This window comes from Ciconia boyciana, chromosome 4 (genome assembly GCF_034638445.1).
Source record: "Ciconia boyciana chromosome 4, ASM3463844v1, whole genome shotgun sequence".
NCBI classification, from domain to species: Eukaryota; Metazoa; Chordata; class Aves; order Ciconiiformes; family Ciconiidae; genus Ciconia; species Ciconia boyciana.
In genome coordinates, this window is record NC_132937.1 from 60907678 (window position 1) to 60932396 (window position 24719).

At 38.7% G+C, this 24719-nt stretch overlaps 1 protein-coding gene across 3 annotated transcripts in view; it reads right to left on the bottom strand.

Moving 5' to 3' along the window:
* Positions 1-23793, bottom strand: part of GKAP1 (G kinase anchoring protein 1) — a 28125-nt gene extending 4332 nt beyond the window's left edge. Inside the window, exons 1-9 of one of the 3 annotated variants that reach the window (XM_072860146.1) lie at positions 23442-23793; positions 16234-16497; positions 13907-14050; positions 6717-6794; positions 4968-5097; positions 3878-3900; positions 3041-3193; positions 2543-2644; positions 494-557 (exon numbers count right to left, since the gene is read on the bottom strand). In XM_072860146.1, coding sequence (XP_072716247.1) covers positions 494-557; positions 2543-2644; positions 3041-3193; positions 3878-3900; positions 4968-5097; positions 6717-6794; positions 13907-14050; positions 16234-16446 — 907 coding nt within the window. In that variant the 5' untranslated portion in view covers positions 16447-16497; positions 23442-23793. Of the gene's footprint in view, positions 1-493; positions 558-2542; positions 2645-3040; positions 3194-3877; positions 3901-4967; positions 5098-6716; positions 6795-13906; positions 14051-16233; positions 16498-22135; positions 22738-22763; positions 23086-23441 lie in introns of those variants that run through there. The other 2 variants (XM_072860143.1, XM_072860145.1) reach the window with 2 other exon arrangements.
* Between the last annotated feature and the right edge of the window lie 926 nt (positions 23794-24719).

Below are 24719 nucleotides of genomic sequence, written 5' to 3' on the forward strand. Positions count from 1 at the left end.
GTAACAGAAGAAAATTATCACACAGTTGCATATATAATACTGTGGTTTAGCTATCCCTATTCATTGTGTGGCAAAAGACTTGCTTAGGCGTAGAATGTTTCCAACACAGTTCAAAGCACAGCTTGTAAAGATGCAAGAACTGAAGAGTTTCCTCAAGTGTGTCTAAACAGATATGAGATCAGTCCAGAACAAATAGCTGTCACTAGCAAAAGAAAGTCTAACTCGAAGAATCATTGTACCTAAAACATAACTGAACAGTTTATATTTCAAAGAATGATCTCAACATGCAACTGATTATTTCATTATATAATAACAGAAATGCAGTACTGTGTGGTCCACCAAATTCTGTAGTTCACTGGAGTCACTGCAAATTAATAGCTTCTTAGTTCTTTATAGCTGTCACTAAGTCAAGTTATTTTTAAAAAGCTGCTTTGAAAGTTCCTTCCATGTTTTAAAAAGAACTTCTAAGTTTCCTGATAAAACTCTTACTTACTTTCACCTTCTTGCATCATCTTCAGAAGCTGTGCATTTCTTGCTTTTACTTCTTTATACTTTGCCTGTATTAAAGAGATTGAGTTATTACATGTATACCCTACTAAAAAAAGTATTCTATAAAATAAGCGTGACAGAGTCAGACTTGGAGTTTAAAATGATGACTTCTGCAGAGAATCTAATCATAGAATCACAGAATCATTTAGGTTGGAAAAGACCTTTGAGATCATCTATGTCTTAATTAAACTACAGCCAAAGTAACGAACACACAACACGAGAAGTGGATTAATAACTGAGAGTCGAGGAAAAAAGGCAAGCACAAGGCTTAGAGCAAGTTAAAAATAAGAAAGTTATTTCAGTGCATTGATAGTGCAGGAACCACCATTCAGGTCTGCCTGAAGTATATAGGCCACTTGCATCAAGGGCTTTGTGGTTTCTCCCCTCAAAAATTACAACAATTATAATGCACTTTCTAGCTACTGAGATAACATAAATAGTTTGCCATATTACTTGGCAAGTAGGTCAAGACCATACTGCTCTACAGATTATTTTATTCAGCAGTTATTAGGTTACAGTTTCTTTCATTTTCAACTCTTTATAGTTCACTACTCAAGAACCTATTTTTGCTGTTTTTTCCAATCCATCTGATATCACCACACTTTCTTCATAAGTCAGTCTTTTCCTTAATTGGCCACCAATGTCAGTTCTGGTCATGTATCTTAGCTGTAAGCTTGTTTTTCCTGTCACAAGTCTCTTCATACAGTTTGCTCTTGTAGGGTCTTGTAAAAAGTTTAATTTCAGACATACTTTTTTTGTAATAAAGAAGCTACTATCTTCCACTTCAAGTATCACATCAGTCCTTGGGATAATTAACTTACATTTAAGCCAGACCTTTCATTGCCACCTAAAACTGTATTAAAGTTTCTGGACAAGTTCATAAAATTAAACAGCTGTATCATCGTCCATCACCTCACCAGTATCCTTATGCATAGTGTTTATTCTGTCAAATGTGATCAAGTGCTAATAGTGGTAAATATGAATGGTTTTATACTTTAAAATGTCACCTGGGGATTCCAACTTTAGTACACAGTGAAAACAGCTGTTAACAAAGTTCATGTCTTTATTACTACAAGTAAAAGTGCTTCTTTGAAGCATCAGAAAACTCCCAATCTGTAAACCTTCTCAGTCTACCTTACGCAAGGAATAAAAAATAGTAATAAAATCATTTAAAATAATTCTATGGTGCTTTACTGTATTTTGTTACAATGCCAGTTCCTCATGGAAATTTTGCCCTTTTTGCTCTAGATACTATCCAGACAATGCTAACATGGACTGAAAACAGGGTGACAGAGACATTTTCCCTAGCTACTCCAGTATATGGCAATGCCATGTAATTATTAACGAGCAAATCTTTTTTTCCTGGTGTGTTTTCACATATGGTGAAGCTGATTTCCAATTTAACTTCTGTTATAACAAAATACAGGACTCCGTTCTTGTTACACTGCAGCTTTAAAGGAACTTCTCAAACCTGACAAAATATTCATTTATTTCTTTAACCACGTCAAATATTGGACTGAATCTACAAAAAAATCCCAACAATATGTAGTTCTTAAATGCCAGAAAAGCTGAGTAGAATTTAAAAAATAAATAGGTTTGAAAAGACCCAAGAAAGTCCAACTTCCTGCTCAAAGCAGAGCTAACTTCCAAGGCAGATCAGATTGCTCAAGATCTTGCCTAGTCTTGGATTACATCTTTATTTTTCTGACCATGAAAATAGCCATACTAGAAAACAAGTAGTGACTGATATGCCAGATATAACATTTATTTCTGGATGCTTTGTCTTGATTCTTTTGATTATTTTTAGACGCTTAACTTACCAAGAAAGACCTCTTCACGTGGTACTGAAAGAATAATTTGCTCTGTAATTATGTAATCCATGGCCAGTCTAAAGCATCTCTACAGATTGGTCACATTTTAATAAATACTTTGTTTCAAAAGTATAATGATGTTAAATTTTGTCTCCTATTTGAAGGTATTATCAGCTACATACCTCCCACTGAGTTATTATATTTTTCAGTTGCTCAATTTCTGCATCTTTCTTTTCAAGCTCGAGCTTTAGCTGTTCTGTTTTTCCATCTTTCAAAACACTCTCCTATAAGCAAGAAAACATCACTTCTTAATAATTTAGTCATGTGAATTTGATCCTTGGGAAAGGCAACTTATTTGTCAGAGAAGATAATTTTTGATCAAAACTAAAGAGGTATATGTGCATAGATACCAAAAGAATAAGAAACGCAGTAATAAATATTGGCATTTTCTGTGGAGCAAAAATTATTTCAAATCACAAGTGTTTCATGTTAAAAAAATAAAGTCATTTAAATACCTCTTCAGATAGATAAAAATATTACAGTGTTGTGGGTTTTTTAATTCTTTAAGATTATCATGCTTTTGATTTGTGCTTTCTTCTACTCAGGTGCTCCCTTCTGATCACTGAATAAGCTTCATTAGGCAAACTTCTTCACTTCAGAATGACTGCTGTTTTACATGCCTGGTTGTGTTCATGAGATGTGCAGTTATCTGTTTCACTGTGATCAGTGAGCTGGACTCTCCTTTTCTCTCTTTCAAGTATCCTGTGAACATCGTCTTCCAGCCTGTTGAAAAATCCTCCATCATGCAACGAAGACTGGGAAGAGTTCAGTTCCTGTCAAAAATAAGTACTATAACATACCTTCCTTTACATATAAGTTAATATTGAGCTAGAAGTCAGCATGTTTAAAGAATAGCTTAAGTCATGGAAAAGTATTACATCTAGATACTGTTTTATGTTGTACATCCTGAGAATACTGTAACTTCCACCTAGAGAATATGATACCAATTGAAGAGCCTAGAAATTAGTTAAGAGTTAACATTTAGCTGATGATGAGATTACACAAAAGCAGCAAGTTGGAATTTAATCATTTTGCACTATGACTACACTAATTTATGTTTTATTTCACTGTTCACTATTCTTCCCTCAGAGTTTCAATATTTGTGGACTACACCACAGCACAGTAGCATCACAGTACTTTCTTATCTAATTTGCTTCTTTTTTTTTGTACAATTTGTATTTTTTAACATGCTTTTAAATCTGCAAGTTGCATCAAAGACTATCTGAAAACTAAGGAAACGAGGTAGTTCTAAGAAAGCTAATACTAAGTTCTCAAGACACAAGAGCTGCAGACATACATCTCTATTAAATCTGCATCTGTAAAAGCTTTCCAAATAGAAATCAGTCAGTTTCAGAATGTATAATTGATTGTTGCTACAGAAAGTGCCAAAACAATTACCTTCTAAACATAAGAGTTACTTTTTTTTTTTTAATTAAACTAGTTTGAATAAGACTTACCTCATGTTTTTTAGCAAGGTTATCTGAAAAGAATAGAAAAAAATGACATCAATAAGTTACTCATATCTTGTACAGTGGGCTATTGAAACAAGACATTTTGAAAAGTGGGGGGGAAAAACCCATCTATTGGAGTTCTTCAACATTAACTCTCCTCTCAAAGTCACAATAAAAAAAAAGTCATTACTAAAGCATTAGAAGCCAAGATTATAAACTATGTATTACATCAATCCCTGTTTATTTGCATCTTCTCCCAGATCTTTCAGACTATTTAATCAAAAGCAGCATGCCATATCCATTTGCTTCAGTTAAAGTGGAAGGCAATGTCTTTAGTACAGACACTTAAGGAATTTGTTGGTCTGTTTCTTTTTAAGTCTATTTAGGCTTTTATAGCACGTATCTCACTGTATACCTGAATGCGTTCCATGCCTTCCAGATTGCTGTGCTTTCTATCTTTTTCCTCTATTCGGATTCTTTGGAAATAATGTGTTTAACAAATATTGTAGATTTAGATAAAAACATCCTTAAAAGAAAAACCTTAGAAAAGAAGTTACTTTCTTCCTTTTCTAGCATCTACCTTGATTTCTTCACTAAAATTCAGAATCTCAGCTCTATAGACACAGATTAAGCAATTTAAAACATATAAATAATGCATATAATGAGTATATATAAGTTATTTCAATATTTACTCATCTTAATAAAAGCCAGTATCATGAAGAAACAATGACTTGCTATTACCCAGGAAACAGAGAAACTCAGTTGCCTGAGGAGTGCAAACTTAGAAAACAAAAAAACCCACTTAGATTTTTAAAAAAAGTCACGTTAAGAGTGATTGAGTCCACCACCCACCCCAGGGATACTACATGAAATTATGTTGTCCTTAACCTCTTCTTTTTTTCCTGCTAATCTAACTAGCCCATTATTATATAATGAACACTTAGCTTTTAGGCTCGGTAGGACACAATAACTGCAACTCATTTAGTGTTTGTTTAAACACAGTATTAATGAACAGAGACAGAAGGGCATTTTGCTGTTAGCACACACACTATGAAAATTCCAAGTAGAACCGCTCATATGGTATGATAAGGCATACCTATATTACTGTCTGACTGAAAGTCTTTCAGAGACACAGTGAGAGGTTTGTCTTTTCCTTGCTGGTTCTTTTTCTCTTTCTTATTCACAGACTTTGACTGAGGTGAAGTATTTTCAACGTTTTCATATTCCTAGAAGAATAAAGTCCCACTGGTATAATTTTCTTCAATACCCAAATATTTTTTCCTGAAGCTTTATGAATTATAGGAAAAAAATAATGATAATGTACTAAAGGAGATTTTAGCCTCACTAGGAATTTGCAGGCTTCAGATTGGTTTAAAGAGTGCAAGACATATCAGCAATTAAGCATTGATTCTGTTCTCTGAAGTAGAGCATTGCTCTTCACTAAACAGCAAATGAACTATCAGCCTAATACTTCCTCAATCACCTACATCAAATTTTATCCAGAAACTTATAAACTGAGAATATATGGTAGTCAAATGCAGGAAGGCAGAGTGCTACACAATGCAGTTTAGCACTTTCTTTAAAAAAACAGAGGTCTACTGTACCTTCTTTTTATTCTCAAAATATGCTTACTCATTCAGTAGAAGTCAGACAGCTATTAGTGTGCAGCAATGCTCTACCAATTGACCTTACTCCTGTTGAAATGAGACAGCCTGGTACACAATATCCATTTGAACTGGAGTCCCACCTCCCCACACGTCTACGTTAACATTTTTACCAAATTATCATTGTCCCAGTTGTTAAAAATAATCTTTAATACTAATTAATTAAATATTTTAATTGAGATTATTTAACATTTAAGATTATTTTTAATCTGAAGAAAAAAATTGTTATATAGAAAGCAAAGATGGAAATGTAGTGCTTTTCTTTCCACAGAAACAAGATTTATTCAGCATACTCATGTACTGTATATTTTGAATATACAGTATATATTTTAAATTATTCAGAGGTATTTATCAGAAAGTCTACAAACAATGCTATGCTACTATGCCTGAAAATAGTCTTCATTTAAAAAAAAAAAAAAAGAACTTTTAGTGTCTAAGTTAAAAATTTATTCTTGGTTTTCAAGCACTATGGTACTCTTCCCCCTCAAAAAAATTAAGTATCGTACAGAGATATTTGCACAAAAGTGCACACGCAATTTTTATTTCTCTATTATACATAATTATATTTAAATTTACATATTTTCATAACATTTAATTGGCTCCTGATTTATTGCAAATAAGAAGCAACTTCCTGTTAAAAATAAAAAATTCACCTAAGCATACTTTTTCAGAACAACTCTTCAGTGTTCTGTAGGAACCACTCAGAAAAATAGCATCCTGACCAGCTAAGAAAATGTATACAGCTTATTAGAACGAAAATATTTACACTCAAACCAGAGAAAAGATGTTAGCAAAAATGCAAATGATTCAACCATAACTAACACTTTAAGGCCTAAGGAGAAGTCAGTGCTTTGATTCTCTTACTCTTCAAGTGTGCTGGATTTTTTCTGAGGAAGGTCAGAATCTCTTGTACTCTTAAAAAATTTCAGCACATTTATATGCCAGAAAACTGAAAAAGTAAAACTAATTTTCCACCTTTACAGGCCAATTAAAAAACCCCACCCCATACTATCATGTATGGTTTCTTTCAAATCCAATATTTCTCTGAACTCTTAAGGATCTGAACAGTGTAAGTAAACAATTTACATTAAGAAAATGGTACTTTTAGGAGGGTTTTTTATTTTTAAAATTCAAGCGTCAAACTTGTACAGCTTTTACATTAGGATGAATCCTGCAAATACCTTTTTGTGCTCTTCATATTCCAGTTTGCTTAGCAGCAATGCTTTTTCAAGATCCGCTTCAAACATTTCAGATGTCAGCTGAAGAAACAAAATTAACATACTTAATGTGACTAGGTTGCTAAAAAAAAGCGGACAAAACCACTAAGACCATGCTAAAATTTCAGTTTCAATATACATATCGTTACAATTGCCAAAAAGCTAAGTTTCACTCATGTGACAGATGGCATTATTAACAGCTAATATACCTTTTTGTACCATAAGGAACGAAATACCTTGCTTCAGGAAACTTTGTGATGGATGTAGGCATACAATAAGTTGTGCACATCTATGTAATTCCGTTACCATCTTGGTGATTTGTTTGCATGAGATTTCTTAAAAATAATTTTTATTTTTAGTCTGAAACATGAAAACCAGAGGATGTTAAAGGATAAAAATGGTCGTTGTAGACCACCAAAAAGTCTAAGTGCTCATCCACTGCATAGAAAAGATTAGATTAAGCGCAATTCATTTTTTTCTTAAAAGGAGAGCAGAACTAAGGAAACCTGCATTATTTCAAGACGTTTTCTCTTTCATTTCTGAAAAAAGTAAGTAGGTAAGTCTTCTTGGGAGATGGAAAGAAAATTTGAAGCTTTCTAGGTGTGAGCTGTTAAGAAAGGGAACTAGGAACAACACAACAGGAATGAAGGATGGGATATCTCTTTTTTTCTTGTGTTATAGGAAAATAGGAAAGTGGAGGAAAGTCCAGCTCCTGCTGCAGAGAAGGTTGAAGGATTGAACTGAGAAGACCAATACCAGCAACAGTTCAATGGAGCCAAAATAAGAGATTTACCTAGAGGAGGTAGATAGTGGATAATCTGAATGTATGAACAGCTAATAACCTATGTTACTGTTTACAGCAAAGTTAACCAAGATTAAGTTGTTCTGAATGCAAAACTCTGTTCCTCTGAGGTCTATTGTCTTAAGGAATCACTACAATCCCCTGTGTGATATGCTGCCAAATGGAAGCCTTATTCTTCATCATAGTGCTCTCCTTTTTATGCCCTTAACTGAAATATTAATTAGTAAAAATAATTAATTTAACCATCATTTTATTGTTCTTTGAATTTCAAATTGAGGTCCTTTTCATTCATTCCAGAATAAACTACAATAGCTGTTAAAGTGAATAAATTACTTAAGCAGTCTTATGGTACTTTGCTCCAACTGGGCTGTGTGAGGTACACTAGCTTTTTTGTCTATAGGAACCATGTTCTGAAAAAAACCTTACAAGTTCTCATATGCTTTACATATGCCTAAAAGTGACTTATTATATGGTGTAAAAGCACACACATTCTTCCTAATTGTTTGTTCAACCATTCATATGATCAGTCTCACGTAAGAGAAAACCAAAGACTGGCTTCTAGTTTTTACCACAGTAATCCAGCCCTTTTTTGAGCGGTTATTTGAAACACAGTAAAACAGTGCTCTCAGCATAAATTGCTACAAGATTTCAGGTCGACTGCGGGGTGTTGTCATTCCTAGCTTTGCGTTTGGTTTGTAGCTCAAGCTTAGCATCGACCGATTGTGCTGGGCCTCCCTGGCAAGGTTTTTGTAGCAGGGGAGGCGGGGAAGAGCCACGGCAGCAGCCAGGCCGGAGGCGCCTCGCAACCCCGGCGGGCTGCAGCCCCGGGGGAGCGGAGGCGGGAGCAGGGCAGCCGCCCGAGCGCGGCCGGCAGGGACGACCTTCACCGGAGCGCTAGGGTGGAGGGGCCCGCCAAGGGACCCCCGTCTCCTGCGCCGCCCGCGGCGAGGGGACTAGAGCAAAGAGGGGGCAGGAGGGGTTCTGCAGCAGCAAGGGGTGTTTTTTTCCTTAAGTGTTTGTTTTCTTTCAGTATCAGAATCAGTAATTAGAGTTTTGATAACTGACAATAAATTGACTGAAATTCCCCCCAAATCAATGAACTGGTTTAGCCCACAACTGTTGAATCTGAGCTGACAATGATAGTTATCTACCAAAAACTAGGCCTTGTAGCCTGCTACACTGAAAAACTCAACATGAACATGATGAAAAAGGAGAGAATGAGGATTAAAAAAAAAAAAAAAAACAGACTGTCAAAAGAGAACAATTAACACACAAAAATAAGGTAAACTCAAGAAAGATGAACTTAGGACTTTTGTGTGTCTGAAAGTGCTAATTTAGCACACAAGCTCCTAAATAATTATCAAGAATTAGTACTACCACAATTGTTGTAACTATTAAACACAGAAATTGCATTTGTGATCTCTAGTACAATAACCCTATCATAATTCACTTACCTAGCAGTCATTCAGTTCAGGGCAAGACCAAGTGTTTGAAGCTAGCTATACAAAGGTCACTACTTCTAAGCAGCAGCTTAGACCTGAATATTCTCAAAGCCAGTCATCTCCCCCCTAGTTTCCCAAACACCTTCAGTCCTGCTTCTAAGCATAGCCTGACTGTCTCAGAATAGATAGCTATAGGCTCACTACCACTTAAACTTATCCAAAAATCTAGAAACCATGGGTTCCTTTGCTAAGGTTCTGGGAGTGCACATCCAATAGGCAACCGCTGGATTACACCTAATGGTCATAAGAAATTGAGATCCATGCACAAAGCTCTTACAGTGACTCTCTTAAAAGCTTTGCTGAAGAAAGGCCATGCTGAAGAAAGACCATGATATTTATGTAATAGCTCCATAGTTAAGACAAATGTTGACAATCCTTTAAAAGGAAAGTGCCAAGCAGTATGGTAATTTGGAGGGTAAATACAAAAAGAGGAACTCTTCATGAACTGGGAGATGCTCTTTGTGGAGCTGACCTCTGTGGAAGCAGTGAGATCCTGTTTCTCACCCAGTGCTGAATATCATCCTCCACTGCAGTATACCATTTAAAATTTACCTCTTTGTTACCAATATTGTATTGCTGGACAAGGGAAACTACAGGTCTGAGAGGCTAGGATTTCATGCTTTCTGCATCTGAAGAATTCAAACTAATGTCTCTCCTCTCAGATAAGCATGTCCCAGTTGCAGTTTGAACCTTCCTGCCAATCAGTTTCTCCAGCTCAGAGAAGAAATGCTTTTATTAAATCTTATAATACAGTCAGCATGACTTTATGAAAAAACAACACAGGGACAACAGAAGTGTTCAAAGTCCTAATCAACAATTGATGCAACCTTGACTGAACAAGGTATTCTGTCAAACAAACCTTTCCAAAAAAATTGCCATAAATGTAGAATAATGCTATTTTGTTTGGGAATTCTGCATTCTAAAGTCTGCTGAACCCACTTTGCAGCTGGTCCTGTCTTTCCCGTAAAAAAATAACCAAAACAAAACAAAAAACCCCAGACTTTTCATAAACTTCCAACACTTCTCATCTACATCTCAAAAGAATACCTTACCTCTTCTTCCTACTACAGGGACCTCCTGTAAGTTTTAACTACCATCTCTTGCTAATTTTAAGAGTGGTGCTATTGTGGGCTTCAAGAGAGTTTAACTGATTCTTCCCTTTAACACATACCACACCAACGTAAGCGTGGCTTCTCTCTCTTTTCCTTTACCTTTTTTCTCTGTATCTGCCTTTAATACAACAACCTGCTCTTAAAAAACTATAAACAGACCCTACCAAGTTTATATTCCTAAAGTGGTGGTAATGATATAAGCCGGTACACAAGCAACAGCTGATAAGGAATTTAACACCCTCCACATGAGGCTTCACCCTCTGTCAGAATTCAACATTCAATGGGCTGAGAGGAGCAGGACCTCACTGCTAAATGGCTAAGACACTTGACTTGGGTAGGGTAATCCCTGCATACGTATATGTGTACCATGCAACATCCCCCAATAAAAGTAAGGCATCTTCAGTGAGATAGAATGCTGCAGATGTAAGTCATCCTGCAGCCATACTTTTGGCACAATCATAGGAAAAGAAAGAGAAAAGCTTGGAGCACACACACCCCAAATTTTATTTCAAGTCATTTAACAAACTACACAGAAGCTAGACAAGTGCCTGCCCCACCTCCTCTTAGGTTGCTTAGAGAATACCACCAAATGGGCCATGTTTTGAACAAGCGTGAGGAAAAACTACCTGTGTCCCTCAGTAATGTATCAGTTCCGAGTCCCTGTGCTCAGATTGACTAGACAGATTATTGCTCAGCAAATTTGCTTTTTCAGACCTACTCCAAAGCATATGCTCTTCTTCACTCATTACTATGCTCAGAGCATCAAGTCTCTAATACTTGTACCTTGTGTCTGTAATCAAATTTGCCTTAAGATCACAATTCTTTAAATCAGAGTTATCCCTGGATTCTTCAAATTATGGTCTTACAGAACATAACAAATAATAATTTAACACAAGTGATACACAAACGCTGTAACTCATTACTTCAGAAAAGTAACATTGAATGCATATCCTGAAATGGAACTGTTATGACAATTTGGGCAACAAGACTACAGACAATAGGACAATCATTACTGAAACTGTTGGTGATAATATTAAATAGAAAAAATAAAGCATAGCTATGGATATTGAAGGCTCATGGTTCTTTGTGTAACACTGGCCTTTACTTCCTATTTTTTATTTCAGGGTCACAAGTCCTTTACTGCCTTGTTAGTAGGCTACTGTGGAAATCAGTGGGGACTCACAGGCTTTCAGTAATTCTCAAGAGCCTAAAAATGCATATGCTATAATTAAACTAAATTCCTCACCATTTTCACTTGTGTCCTTTTTCCCCCCCTCATATAAGAAAAAACAAGCTAATTCGATGCCTGACAGTGCTGTAATACATGGGTGGCATCTACAAACAGTGAAATAACAGTTTTAAAAAGAGTCTTACTGCTTATGCATATTTTATTGAGAATATCCTAACAAGACATACATTCCATATTATATACTTTAAGCTACAGCAAACATGTTGATTGTTGTTCTAAGACAGGAATCACAAGTAGCAATTTCTTTTTCCACCCATCAGATTCCAATATTCACATTTTTAAGAGTTTCTGGGTAAAGTTAAAAGTAAGTTTAAAGGAGTCTGGGCAACTTTTTGGCACTTTTAGATCTAAAACCCAATGCTTTAAACCATTTATGAACCAAAAAAGTTCACTGTAACCTCTATGGTCAACTCAAAACCTATAGTGTCCAAGTCATACCAATAACTTGAAACAAAGTTTATTTCCTGTTTACAGAATATCAACTCTGCAATCTAACAGTGATCATGCCAGTGTCAAGCATTTCACTAAATGTTTAGTATAGCAAAAGGAAAGTTAATACAGGATTTGTTGGAAAAATATTCACAGTCCACACGGTACCTCCATTCTTTATGTTCAGTCCACTGTGACCACAGAAAGCTGTTCAAAATGTAGCTGTGCCACAAAACAGCCTGTTCTTCAACCTCAAGAACTGTGACAGCATTTGGCTATTCCCTTTTCTCATAAAATGGGACAGATGTCTTTAGAACTATAACAATTGTATGTTACAATTACAGTAATTGCTCTAAAGTTATTTTTAAAATAAAAGAATCCCAAGGTAACTTCACAGCCTATGTGTCAGTAAGATCGAAATTAGTAAGAATTTATTGTTTACAACTGAGTTTACTTCGGCCATCTCACCACCCAGTAATTAGGCTATAAAATTCTTTTTTACCTTAAATAATTGCTTCATACCGCACAGAATAAAAACACTGCAAGTACTGAACAAAGCAAACCTGTACCTTAAAAGGTAATTCTGAAGTTAATTAGCTCTGGAAATTTTCAAGAGGATTATTAGGTCATTACTCCACTGCTAGGACAACCATCTAGAAGCCTGCAAAGTTAAGAACTTGGCTATACTCTGCTTAAGGAGGCACCTATACCAAAGCATTAGCAACATACAAAATAGTCAAGGACAGTATCCAGATGTCAGTCTTTTGTCAATATGGCTTTCTGTATCGGGTCTTAATTAGAACAAGAAGCAGTTCAATATCATCTTTTCTGGCGAGAAACAAGTTGAAAATTTCTCTGTAAAAGAAAACAATATCCTAGTAGATGCCAGCGTAGAGGTTCCACAACTTCATGAAACACTTAACTCCAGCTGGTGTCACTCATTAGCAATTTGCCTTGAAAAAGTTTGTGCAAAGTTAAATACTGCAAAGGGCCATCTTCAAGCACAACAAGACAGCCCAAACGATCACCCACAGTGAATGAGTGCATCATGAACAATTATTGAAAAGGAATCTAGAAAAAAGTGTGCCAAAACATTCCTTTAAGCACATCTGAAAAAATGCACTAAAAGAAATCCTTTCTTTGTCCATCTATGCTATTTTGGCCCAGAACAGTTGAAGTACTGCAAACAATTCAGAACATTCATATAATTTAAAACACCATACAAGAAAATCACTATACATTCTTCAGTATCAAAAAGGAGTATTTTAAATGCTGAATTCATGTCAAGAACCAAAAAGGCTGATTTTAACTGTAAGTACTCTTCCTAACTGACATCACAAGGACAACAACCTTTTGTATTTGTTCAACATGAAGATTATTTTATTGTTTTGGATTAAGTGCATTTCACTGTGTAATTTCTGTTTGTGGTAGCTTTGGCAAGAAACACAGTGAAAACATTGTATTGACCTTCATACAGGCACAGTCTTTGCTTGATCTCTAATGTATTCTTCCAGTGTTAATGAACCCTACTAACAATATTATTATGAAAAAGATGTTCTAACATAAAAACCAGAGGTTCTTACACTGATAGGACTACCCTAGTGTGCTAAAGGACAGTCAGCACACAGAGTTCAAGTGTTGTTACCTAGAAAGGAACTAGTTATTTCATGCCTAACAGACCTTACCAAGCCTGGTTTACTATGGATCCGTACTGTATATCCATATATTGCTCCACCAAAACATCCCCAGCTTTTCTCCCACCACAGCATTTCACCATCCTTCCATGGAAATACTTCTACTTGTTGTCCAAATAATATAAATTGTTCTTACCATACTCCAGTATTCGCAGTCCAGCTATGAGGTGTGCAAAAAGCAGCATGTGCTGGCTCTAAACTATATTTGACAGAAGATGTGGCCTCAATTTCCACTGAAACCTTTCCTTCTATGTGGCAGTATTTTGTTGCTTCCCCTCCAGCCACCTCTCTTTATGCATGAGATTTAACTTCATGGAGTAACATATTTCAGGAAAGCCAAAGACAGCTAAATACAGTAAGCTGTACCTGCTCATCTCTTTGTCTCCACTCCTGCCAATTTTCTTCCTGAGAGTCCTTCTGCGTTGCAGTGTGCAGTTTTTGTTCATGCTGAGATAGACAGCCTCCATGTGAGGATTTCTGAGGAATCTTTTTAAAGGCAAGATTTCTGAGCTGAAAAACAGTTATTTTTAACATTAATCGAAATGTTGACAAGTATACAGAAACAGTCTTAATAGACTAACAAAGGCATTCAGACACATGTGCAAATAGACATGTGTGTGCTTTAGCTTACTCCGTAGTTTGGGATACATTTTTGTTTAATCGTATATGGTACATACCATAATGTAAAATTGTGGAAAACTGTCGATCCAAAACACCACAGCCTCATAACATTAAAAAAAATTTAAAAGTAAGTATATTTTGCCAGCTGAAAATGGTTTCAACAAATCTGAAAAGATAACTGTGTCCGACCGATTTCATGCTGGATCAACTATTACGGTGTCCTTGCACCCAACCCAAATTAAATATAATGCCAAAGAAAAGGTGGTATACACAGATTTGGCATCAACAAACAGAGGAACTAGAGGTTCTAGTAGAAAAAGAACAACACAGACAGTCCTTACAGTTTGTCAACAATCTAAAGTTGGTCATATTTTAAGAACCTGCAATAAGAATTCTTTTTAATCACTGCACCACATAGATACAACAGTATCACCTTAAAAATACCTTACATAATTATAAAATTTGAAAGTGAACAAGTAACCTGCAAATTTGGCAGCTCAAAGACATTCACTGCTCAAGCTTAAACATTAACTGACACTCTGGTCCTTACTTGGAGTGAAAATAAAGGCACCGATACAATCTACTATCAATTTAGAGACAAGGATTTCCTTAACATAAAGGCTCCTGGAAGGAAGAAAGAAGCTATTATCAGATGAAAGATGAAACAAAAAAAACAAAGTACAATTCCAGTGTTCTCCTTAATGTGTGTTTATCGAGTGTCATGACTCCTCCTTAAAATGGCAGCTCACCTTAGCTTAAAGTTACTTAAAATCTGGCAATAATGCAGATACTTCAGAACTGCTTTCCCCTCCCCTCCAAACTGCCCCTTGCCATACTGCCTTTCGCTTTGCTACTGCCTTTCTTGCTGCCTGCACCAGCACTACAACCCCTGCCTCCTTCTTCAGATTACAGTGCTGGCAAGAACAGTGTTGCAGACCATTCTGATTTATAATTTCAGTGGAGCATAGCCATAGACAAAGTACATGCTGGGGTGAAGAAAATGAGTCGGCCCTTACTTGCCTCTCTGCCATCACAGGAAGAAGTATCATTTCCATACAAATGAATTTCTGTAGACATATGCAATGCATATGCATACACACAATTATTTTGATGGCGTTAAAAGTTTTGATGGTGTTAAGGCAGGCGTAAAGAAGCATCAGGGTATGCTTATTGAAAACTTAATCTTCACTATAAAAAGAACAGCATCAAAGCTGAAAAAAGATCACTTTACTTAGCATTACTGCAACCACTAAAATTTCAAAGATTTTAAGGTTTAATAGATACTAAAAGAAAAAAGATGGGTTTGGGGGTTTTGTTTGTTTTACATACTACATTTGATAAGAGATGTGTACAGTTTCAGGCAGAAAAATTATCTCAGATCAGTTGTCAGACACAGCAATCTAGAACTCCAGTTCCCAGAATCCTGGAACAATTCTTTCAGTCTCACTTAATTTCCATTTCATCTGAGGTTTAGGAATCCCAGTGTCAGAAAATCACCATTGTTTTTCACTCCACCCCCCAATTCACGGGGGAAAAAAAAAAAAAAAAAAAAAAAAAAAAAGGGCTCTGGATTTAACAGATTAATGGGCTAGAGTGATGGATAAACCTGAAAATTACAACTTAGGAAACCAGATTTTAAAGCTCTTCAGATAGAGTAGGTAGGTCTAGCTATCTCCTAAAAAGAAAAAAAAAAAACCTTGAAAGCACCTTTGAATTTTAGCATGCTGGCTGTCCAAGCAGGCAACTAGAACTGACTACCTACTTCTGAAACAAGTTGTTTCCTAGCAATTGTTAGAAAATGTTCTCATTCCCTTCATAAGAAATTAATTATGCTAGTGGTGCTGTCAAAAAAGTAAAATCTAGCAATTTATTCTCATTAAATATTTTTAACTTGTATAGTAGGGAGTATCCTACTTTTATATAAAAGAATTCTTAATAAAGCAAAGAAAAAAATTTCAGTCTCTGTGACTAAGTAGCATTTGTTTCATAAAAAACCAAAACAATGACTTGTCAGGGACAGCAAAAATTATTTATAACAACCTTACCCACTACTGAAAATATAATCCCTTTACCTCATTGGCCTCACTCTGCTGCTGTTCTTTCTTTTTTCTCCTTTTCTTTCTTTTTTTCTCATTTGTAGATGATCTTCCCCCTGAAGCCTGAGATTTACTGGCACCTCGGCCACTTCTTCCTTTTCCAGGCTCTGAATCAGTATCGCTTTCCACTTGTAGTAAAGCAAAACGAGATGCAGTGGTAGGAACTGAACTGATTACAGTAGATGCCATTGCCACATCTGAAATTCTACTGAGCTGGCTTCTTTTTAATTATGAGGCTTCCTAGGAAAGTAGCATAGAAATAAGAATGAAAACAGTGTTTGACCAAACAATCAATAATTCATACCTGTTAGCTGCAGGACTAGTATTAAAAAAACCCCAAAGCTCAGTAAAAATATAAAGAAATAACACTAAGTTGTATTATCTTAAGTATTTAAACAAGAACTACAAAAGGAAAGAACAATCTGTAAAGCAACAGTTATTTTAGGCTAATACATTTGTTCCCGAGGGATTATATTTGATGGAAAAAAACAAGTAGAAGGCTCTAGAAGAAGTTGGCCTTCATGATGTGGAGGAGAAAAAGGAGGAAAAAAAAAAAAGATATGGGAATAGTGTAGTGCTCCAAAACTGTTCCAGATGCCATCCTTGGACCCTGACAAACATGATTTGAGAAAGCAAGTAGATACTATGCAGACGCAGGCTCCAGTTTTGGATAAGCAGCCTTATTTCTTATTTTACAAGTACTATCATTTTGTTCCCAAGCCACTGGAGATTCAACAAGCAGTTTTCTCCACGGGAAGGCGAGCCCAGCATTGTGGCTGGTACTGTTTTCAAATGTTAGGCTCACCTGTTCTTACAGCAGAACACAGACTATGTGTTGAGGTGAGGCAGGACTGGGAAACACACTTAAGCCTTCCATTGCCTCCTGTATCTATAACCTATGTGTGTACCCCCATGACACAATTCCAAAGTACAAATCATTTATACAGTGTAAAATTTAAATTTTTGGCATAGGAATATTTGGCTAATTGCAAATTTTCTATGCAAAGTTTAGGGAATTAGGAGAAGACTGAAAGTAATGTTATTTCATCAGTGATTATAAATTCCATAGAAAACAGACATCTACCTATGTTGATGTACTATGAAAGAGAGGTGTAGTGAAATAATACATACTTTTTCAAAGCACTGTTTGAAAGGAATCCTTACAGTTTGACAACTGTAAACATAAAAAGTTGAATGTCTGCTTAAGATGGTCTACAAATGTGTTGCTTGTTAACTACTATTACAGAATAACATGAGAATCTACAGAAATTTCAAGAGATTGTTTTGATTGATAAATTCCAGACTTTCTCAAGGACAAACCTGTATAGGTGCTCTAAAGGTGCTCAGACATACCAACAGGAAACAATGCTATGTTACCAATGCTATGGTGAATGGTCACCATTGTGACCATTACCCAAAAGAATTATTAAAAAGTAATATTACATTTAATTTCTCAGAGGTGAAAGAGAATGAGCAAGTAAGCTAGTACTGTTCTTATTCAGGTTTACTGAAGACAAAGGTTACAGTGAACAGCATTCTTCTCATACAAAAGGTACCCTCCTCTGTTTCTTTCAAAAAAGGAAAATGAAGCTGGTTGTATCCTAAGAATAAAACAAACTTGACATCAAATTGTGAATCCACCTGATGCTGAAGTTCACACTCTCCTATCAGACCACAACCATGGATCTAAAAGAACCACATAAGTCACATCTAAAACACCGTAAGTAATTAGTACTTGTTAGTCTCTTTAAATTATTAAATAACAGGGTAAGTTTGGATCTTCTTGGTTTTGTGTGTCTGTTTTTAAATGCATTTTAATACTCAAAACTCTATAGTTATCGTGCTTAGGAGCTTAGTTACATCTGAGAGGTGTTGTGCTATTACTACTTGAACATGCAGTAAGTTGAAATCTGAAACTCAGATAAAAGATATATCTTCCCAGAAAAATAGCACCAAAGATAAGTGCTCAGTCACGCTATAACATGAACTTATAATACTGGATAGTGCTCTTGGCACTACACCGGACTACAACAGGCTTAACACTGGAAGTTTGTAAACTCTCTCCTGTATTTGGCTGAAAAGAAATTAGTGCACTCAGGATGACTCTTGTCAGTCAAAAGCTTGGCACTTCTAGTCTCTGTCTACTTACTGCAATATATTTGGTTTTCATATTAATAGATAAACAGCACAACACAGTCTTTATTAAGTTGTCAAGTGCTAATGGTGCAAAATACTTCTTTTTGCCCATACAATTTGAAAACATTTCATATTTTCAAGCTGCAGTGATAGCAGCTAGATCCTTTGGAAATACAGTTTAAGGGAAAACATCATCAAGATCCAATTATTAGTTAGTAGTCACTAGTTTTTATTGCTAAATTCCAGACTTTCTCAAGGACACTAGTCACTGTCAACGTCACACTCAAGTGACATTAGTCACTGTTGTTATTAGAACAGCAGATAAAGAAAGATGAAAAGAGGTTGGACTTAGTTAGCCATAACAGCTGAAGCTCTACATCACTATGAAATAAGGCTGCAAACTCCTCTTTCCCTTTTCAACGAATAAAACAGGTAAGCTTTTGCTGTCCGACTGTAGTTGGCATGCACTTAAGTGCCCAGCTGAGAACCACATTAAGCAAGTACTACCCATGGAATTCTGCTGTTACAATTCACTGAAATACTTCAGTGACAACATGAAAGTAATTTACAGAAGTTTATTTGTCAATTACATCTGTTTCCACAGAACAGAAAAAATGGAAAGTAATGAGCTTGTAGAGGAAGCTACAGATAGATGAGATTATAGATTATTTTTCAGTTAAGTCTAGAAGAGCTGTTAACATTGCTAACTCAGTAGGACATTTCAATACAGCTATTCATATTACAGCAGGATCTAATCATCCCACTTCTGCAATACTTAAAGACGGGTCCAGTGATTCACTGAGGCCTACCACCATGCCATACTTCACATTTTAATATCACACCAACAATTCTGACAGACAAATTTTACCAAGCACCTAATATTTCAGTTCCAAGACTTTACATGCACACACCCCACCCTCAGGAAATCAATGGGCTAATCTCAAAAGCTTTCACCTAAGCATAGATGCTTGCTACCCCTTTTACAAGATTTATTTTTCCTTTAACAGAGAATTATAATTCGTGTTGTTCTTTAATATTATAGATATGAACAGTCTTAGAAAATCAAAGCATTGACATTCTTGAGCTTGAAGCTGTGCTCAAAGAGGCTTTCTGATCACACACAAAAAGCATTCAAATATCACAGAGTGTTTTGTAATTCCACAGATTAAACTAGGATCTGAAAAATAATTTTGACCATTACAGTGCTTTCAAGAAAAAGTCTGGCAGTCTGAGAAATGTTATGAGTTCACAACAGTCAGCTGGCCAAAGCCTACCTATCTAAATACAAGACAATTCCTTTCCTTACAATATGGAGTACAGCGAAAATCTCAAAGAGGAGTAAAAGGAAGCAAAGCATGCTTGTGGCATCTACACAGCTCATTAATACTTCAAGTGAGACTGCAAGTTAAAAAAAGCCCAACAAATGCACATCGGTACTTAAGTTGTTTCCATGTGTGTCATGCATTAGTGCTAGTCATACGCTTCTGAGAAGACTTTCTGTAATGTACCAAGAAAGTAACTAACCCTCCGTTTTTATGTTAATGAAAAGATCACTGATAACGGATTTCAAAGTTGCAACATCACTATGGCATCAATACACAGGTGGCACCAGTAAATGACCCAGTTTCAAAACTTTCTGGTTTGCAAATCACTAGCAGACTATTAGTTCAACTGCCTCTGCAATCTGTTTCAAACTGTAAAGTTTGTGAAAAGTGTTCCTGCAACCAAAATACCTATTATTCAGATTCATATATCAACAACATAAGATAAGCATGGTACACCATATAATTTCAAGGCAACATAAAAGCATTTATTATGGCTAGCAAGTAGTAATTGTTTTGGTGCTCTACTCATTCCTCGGTCACACTCTTCTATAAATAATGTCAGCCTACATGAACGGGTTATTTTGGAATTTGATATTGTATCAATAGATTATACCAAGTTGGTCCCATTTATGCAACATGTAATGTATTACTTTAGCGTGTCTGATACAGTGATTTGTAAGCACAAAGCGCTTACTCTACCTCAGGTTCTTACTAAACAAAGAGACGTATTTAGAAAGTTAAATTGTGACATGACTGAAAAGGTATCTTTTTAACTTCAGTTCCCTGAAGTGTACTAAGTATTATTTCAGAAACATGAGATCGTCAATGCCCTGAAGAGCTTCAGTCTCATTTTAGAGATGATGTAACAAAGATTGCAGTAATAAAAGTAACACGCTCAGCTGATGTTACCATAACTTGAAATCCCTTTTGTAGCAGTTACTTACATTTCCCCATGTTGCAGGTGAAATAGCTTTTGAAATACTTAAGTTTTAAAAGCTCTACGGTAAACTGTCCAATATGTATACTAAGACGAGTTTAACACGCATCTGCAAGCTTATTTTGTTTGAGCATCAGCAGCTTCCTGGCCTGCGTGCAGCTTTGCACATGTGCATGAGTTACCATTTAACTGGCAAGTGTTCAAGCACCTCTAAGCAGTGAGCAGTACATCACAATTTAGAAACCTCTAGTCTGATGCTAGTAGTACACCTTTAAGCATCCGTGAAATAATCACATAGCTTTTAATGTGAGGCTTTACTATTTCAAGGTAAACATGCTGAAGAGCCCAAAAATATAACCCATTTCCTATTTAACCACTTTCATAATCAAATAAACTGCTAATAAAGATGTGGATTTTAGAAAACTTTGAAAACAGGGTATTGTCATGCTAAAGCTTCTTCCCACATGCCGTCTACTTGTTTCTACCACTCAAATACATATTTATGATAATCAATATACATTCTTAGCAAACACCTGAAGTATTGACTGACTTCAGTACTTGCTTGTAAACCTGAAATAACATTAAAATACACAATGCACATTTGTAAATGAAGGAACATGTCCATTCCCTACTAGCACTGATCAACCTTCGCACCTTCGGCACATTACATATTGATCTTTGCCTGCTTATACATTTACCATGGCAAGGCCAATCTACTTTTCCTTATCAGTGCATTTACAGGAAGTTTTGCACAGGAGGTCTGCCCAGCTGGACAAGCTCTCTCCATTTAACTTGCTTTTGTTTTACGCCATCTGATCAAAAGCTATAAAGCTGCATTAAACTGCTCTAAATCTTTAAAATTACTTGAAGTCATCAGCTTGTCAATGAGTTTCACAAGTAACTTTACAGCAAAAAAAAAAAAGAAAACCAAAACCCAAAAAACTGGTTCAGAAATCTACTTGAGAGTTGCAGCACTGGCATACACAGCAGCAATAAACCTATGGCAGGTAAAGGGCCTTGCACCATTTGAATGGGGAATATGGTGAATTTACTGTTGTGCTTTGGAAAAATTAATGTTTTTGAGGAAGAACGGTTTTTAAAACACTTTTTAAACTCAGGATTAAAATGTAAAAGCGACCAGGCAAGTCTGACTTTAGTCTGAGCATCAGATGCTGACTGACAGTGTAACCTCCCTTGCTTTTCTTCCCATGATTCACCCCCCCCCCCCCCAAAAAAAAAAAAAAGAAAGTTAATTAGTTAAGCTTTAAAGTTAGGAACTTCTATCTAACAAACTTTGAAACTTCACGCTGAATTTACTGTGTGTGACTAATGCAACAAAAAGTACCAGCATTCCTAGATACCAATACATACTAGTAACCTTAAATAACCAGTGATCAGTAAGTACTACGTCCCAACGACGTTCTGGCTTCCAATTACGATCAGCGTTGCTACTGTAGCTGACTTTTTGTAATTAACGCACCTCTCTTCGAAACACACAACCAGAAGCAGCGAGCCCTGTCTGTGCCACAGATGACAACGAACAGGTAGCAAAAGCCGCTTTTGGGGAGGAGGGCCCGTGCTCCCGAGCCGGGCAGAGGCGCCCCCGCCCCGAGCGCAGCCCGAGCCTGCCCGTGCCACAGGGGGACGCGCAGCCCGACACGTCTGCCGCGCACGGCGGGCTGCGCAGAGCGGCGGCTCCCTGCGGGCGCGTAAACGCGAAGGCGGCGTACGAGACGAGGCGAGGAAGTTCGGCCGGGACAGTCGGGCGAGGCGGCAGCGAGCCTCCCGCCCTCAGAGCGGGCAGAGCCGCCCCAGCGCTGCGGCCCCGCTGGCGGCGGGCAGCCGCGCGCCCCGGCCGCTGCCGGCCAACCGCCCCGAGGTGCCGGCCTTGCCCCGCGGCCGACGCCTGCCGCCCCGACGGCGACCTGGGCCGGGGACGCCGCCCTCCCGCCGGGGCCCGGCGAGGCCCACTCGGAAAGAGCCGCGGAGGAGGCGCGGCCCCCGGCCCCGGGTGGACGCCCGCCTTCCCCGCCGCTGCGGGCCCGCGACCGCCGCGGCAGGGGCAGCAGGTGGGAGAGGCGGGCGGGCGCCCCCCGCGGGACACTCACTCCGGTCGCGGCGGCAGGGAGCGGAGAGCGGCCGCGCCGCTGCCCGGGCGGGCGGTTACGGCGGGCCGGCGGTTACAGCGGGGCGGGGCGGGCGCTGCAGCGGGCGCTGCAGCCGTCGCCGTAGCGCGCGCCGCTGGCCGGCGGGTTTGTTTACGTCCCTCGCCCGCTGGTTGGCTGGGCGCGGGGCACCGGGGCGCGCGCTGCGCTCCGGGCGCTGCGTCACCGCGGCGCTGCGACTGCAGCCCGGCCGCCGCCGGCCGGTACGGGCGCCTGCCGGGGTCAAAATAACTAACAGGGCGCGGGGCGGCCGCCTCCCCTCAGCCCCCCCGGGGGCGGCCGCCGGGCCGGCGCTGCCCGGCATGCACCGCGGGAGCGCCGCCGCCGGCCCCGGCGCCGCGTCGGAGGTCGAGGCGAGCCGGGACGCGCCGTACCGCTCAGGGGCTGCGCGAAGGGCGGGCGTCCCCCGGGGCGGAGCTGCGCTGCGGCTGTGGCTGTCGGGGCCCGGCCGCTCCCGCGCCCCCGCCCAAGGCCGCTGCGGGGGGTGGCGGGCGCGGCGCTGCCTGGGGGCGCTGGCAAAGCAGGGAGGGGGTTGGGGGGCACGGCAGGAAGGCTGATGGCGGAGAAACCGGTGCGTGCCTCCGTTCCCCTCGGATCCCCTCAAACCGCGGCGCACCCTACCTGTGCCAGCCGTGACGGGGTGCGCGGTGTTCCCTCGAGCTCCTCCAAGGCGCCGCCCTCCGCGAGCGCTGACGGCCAGCCGGACGGCTCACCTTCGGCAGAAAAACTCGGCAAGACCGGAGTTGTTGGTGCGGGCACTGCTGGACCAGGGGCAACGGACAGGACGGTGCGGTGTAACCGTGGCGTCCGTCAGTCTGGCAGAACAACCCCTTGTCCTTGTCCATTCGCATGGTTTCTTCCAGCTAGCGCGCTCGCCGTGTGCTCTGATTATAGACCGTCGCATAAATAACCCGGGTTGATGAGGCTGGCCGTTTGCAGTACGACGAAGTCTGCTGGACTGTTTAGTGTTCGCTGTTAAGTAAAAATTGTGTAGTAGTAGGGGTGCATAAAGCGTGCGCTTGTTGAAGGGATGCCCTGCAAATAGTTGTTCTTACAAAATATTTTCAGATTCATTGGAAGCCCTACATAGAATAACCTGCTCAATCAGCACACTGGTCCTGAAAATCAAAACTGACACACTGTTTATTGGCCGTGCAATAAAAGTACATCGTTGGAGTTTCAATAGCTGTTAAATCTCACCTTTGTTTAGGTATAGATGGGGTAAAACTTCCATTAACATACTAAAACCGAGATTTCCTTCTCAAAGGTGGTGCAGTATTTACACAAATCAGAGTACTTCTGCAAGCTACTTGCATGGGGTAACTCCACTGTTAATGTGCAGTACTAAGGAAAGAGTCGGTGATGGAAAGGGCAAGAGTCTATTATAGAAATGCAGCCATCAGAGGGTTCAGGTAATCGTAGTAGAGAATTCAGATCGTAAGTAAAGTTAGTTAATATTCACAGTTGCTAGCTAGACAAGAGAACGGATTATATGCATGGCTTTTTTTTGTCATTAGTTTTAGCAGGACACAGCAGGAGAAACAGTTGTTAATAAGTGAAATAATGGCATGGTGGGTCACTGCAGATTAGCTCCATGTTGTTTTTACCCCCATATTGCAGATCAGCTAAATGTCAATGAAGGCCGTAAATGCCAGTGAATAACATCAAGGAAGTGAAACAGAGTGATAATAAAAGCCTATCAGATAAAGTCTTGTTTTTAATTAGCAGAAATAAGAGGAGCTACAATTGTCTGAAAGAGGTAAAACCTTTTCATTTGTTAGCGCTATTAGAGTTACATAAAGGAGAACATAAATCACTGCTTACTTTTCTCTTCCCTATATGACTGCCTTACTGGCCTCTCTCATTGCTTTGCTTATGTTAGGTCCCTCTCATGGTCAA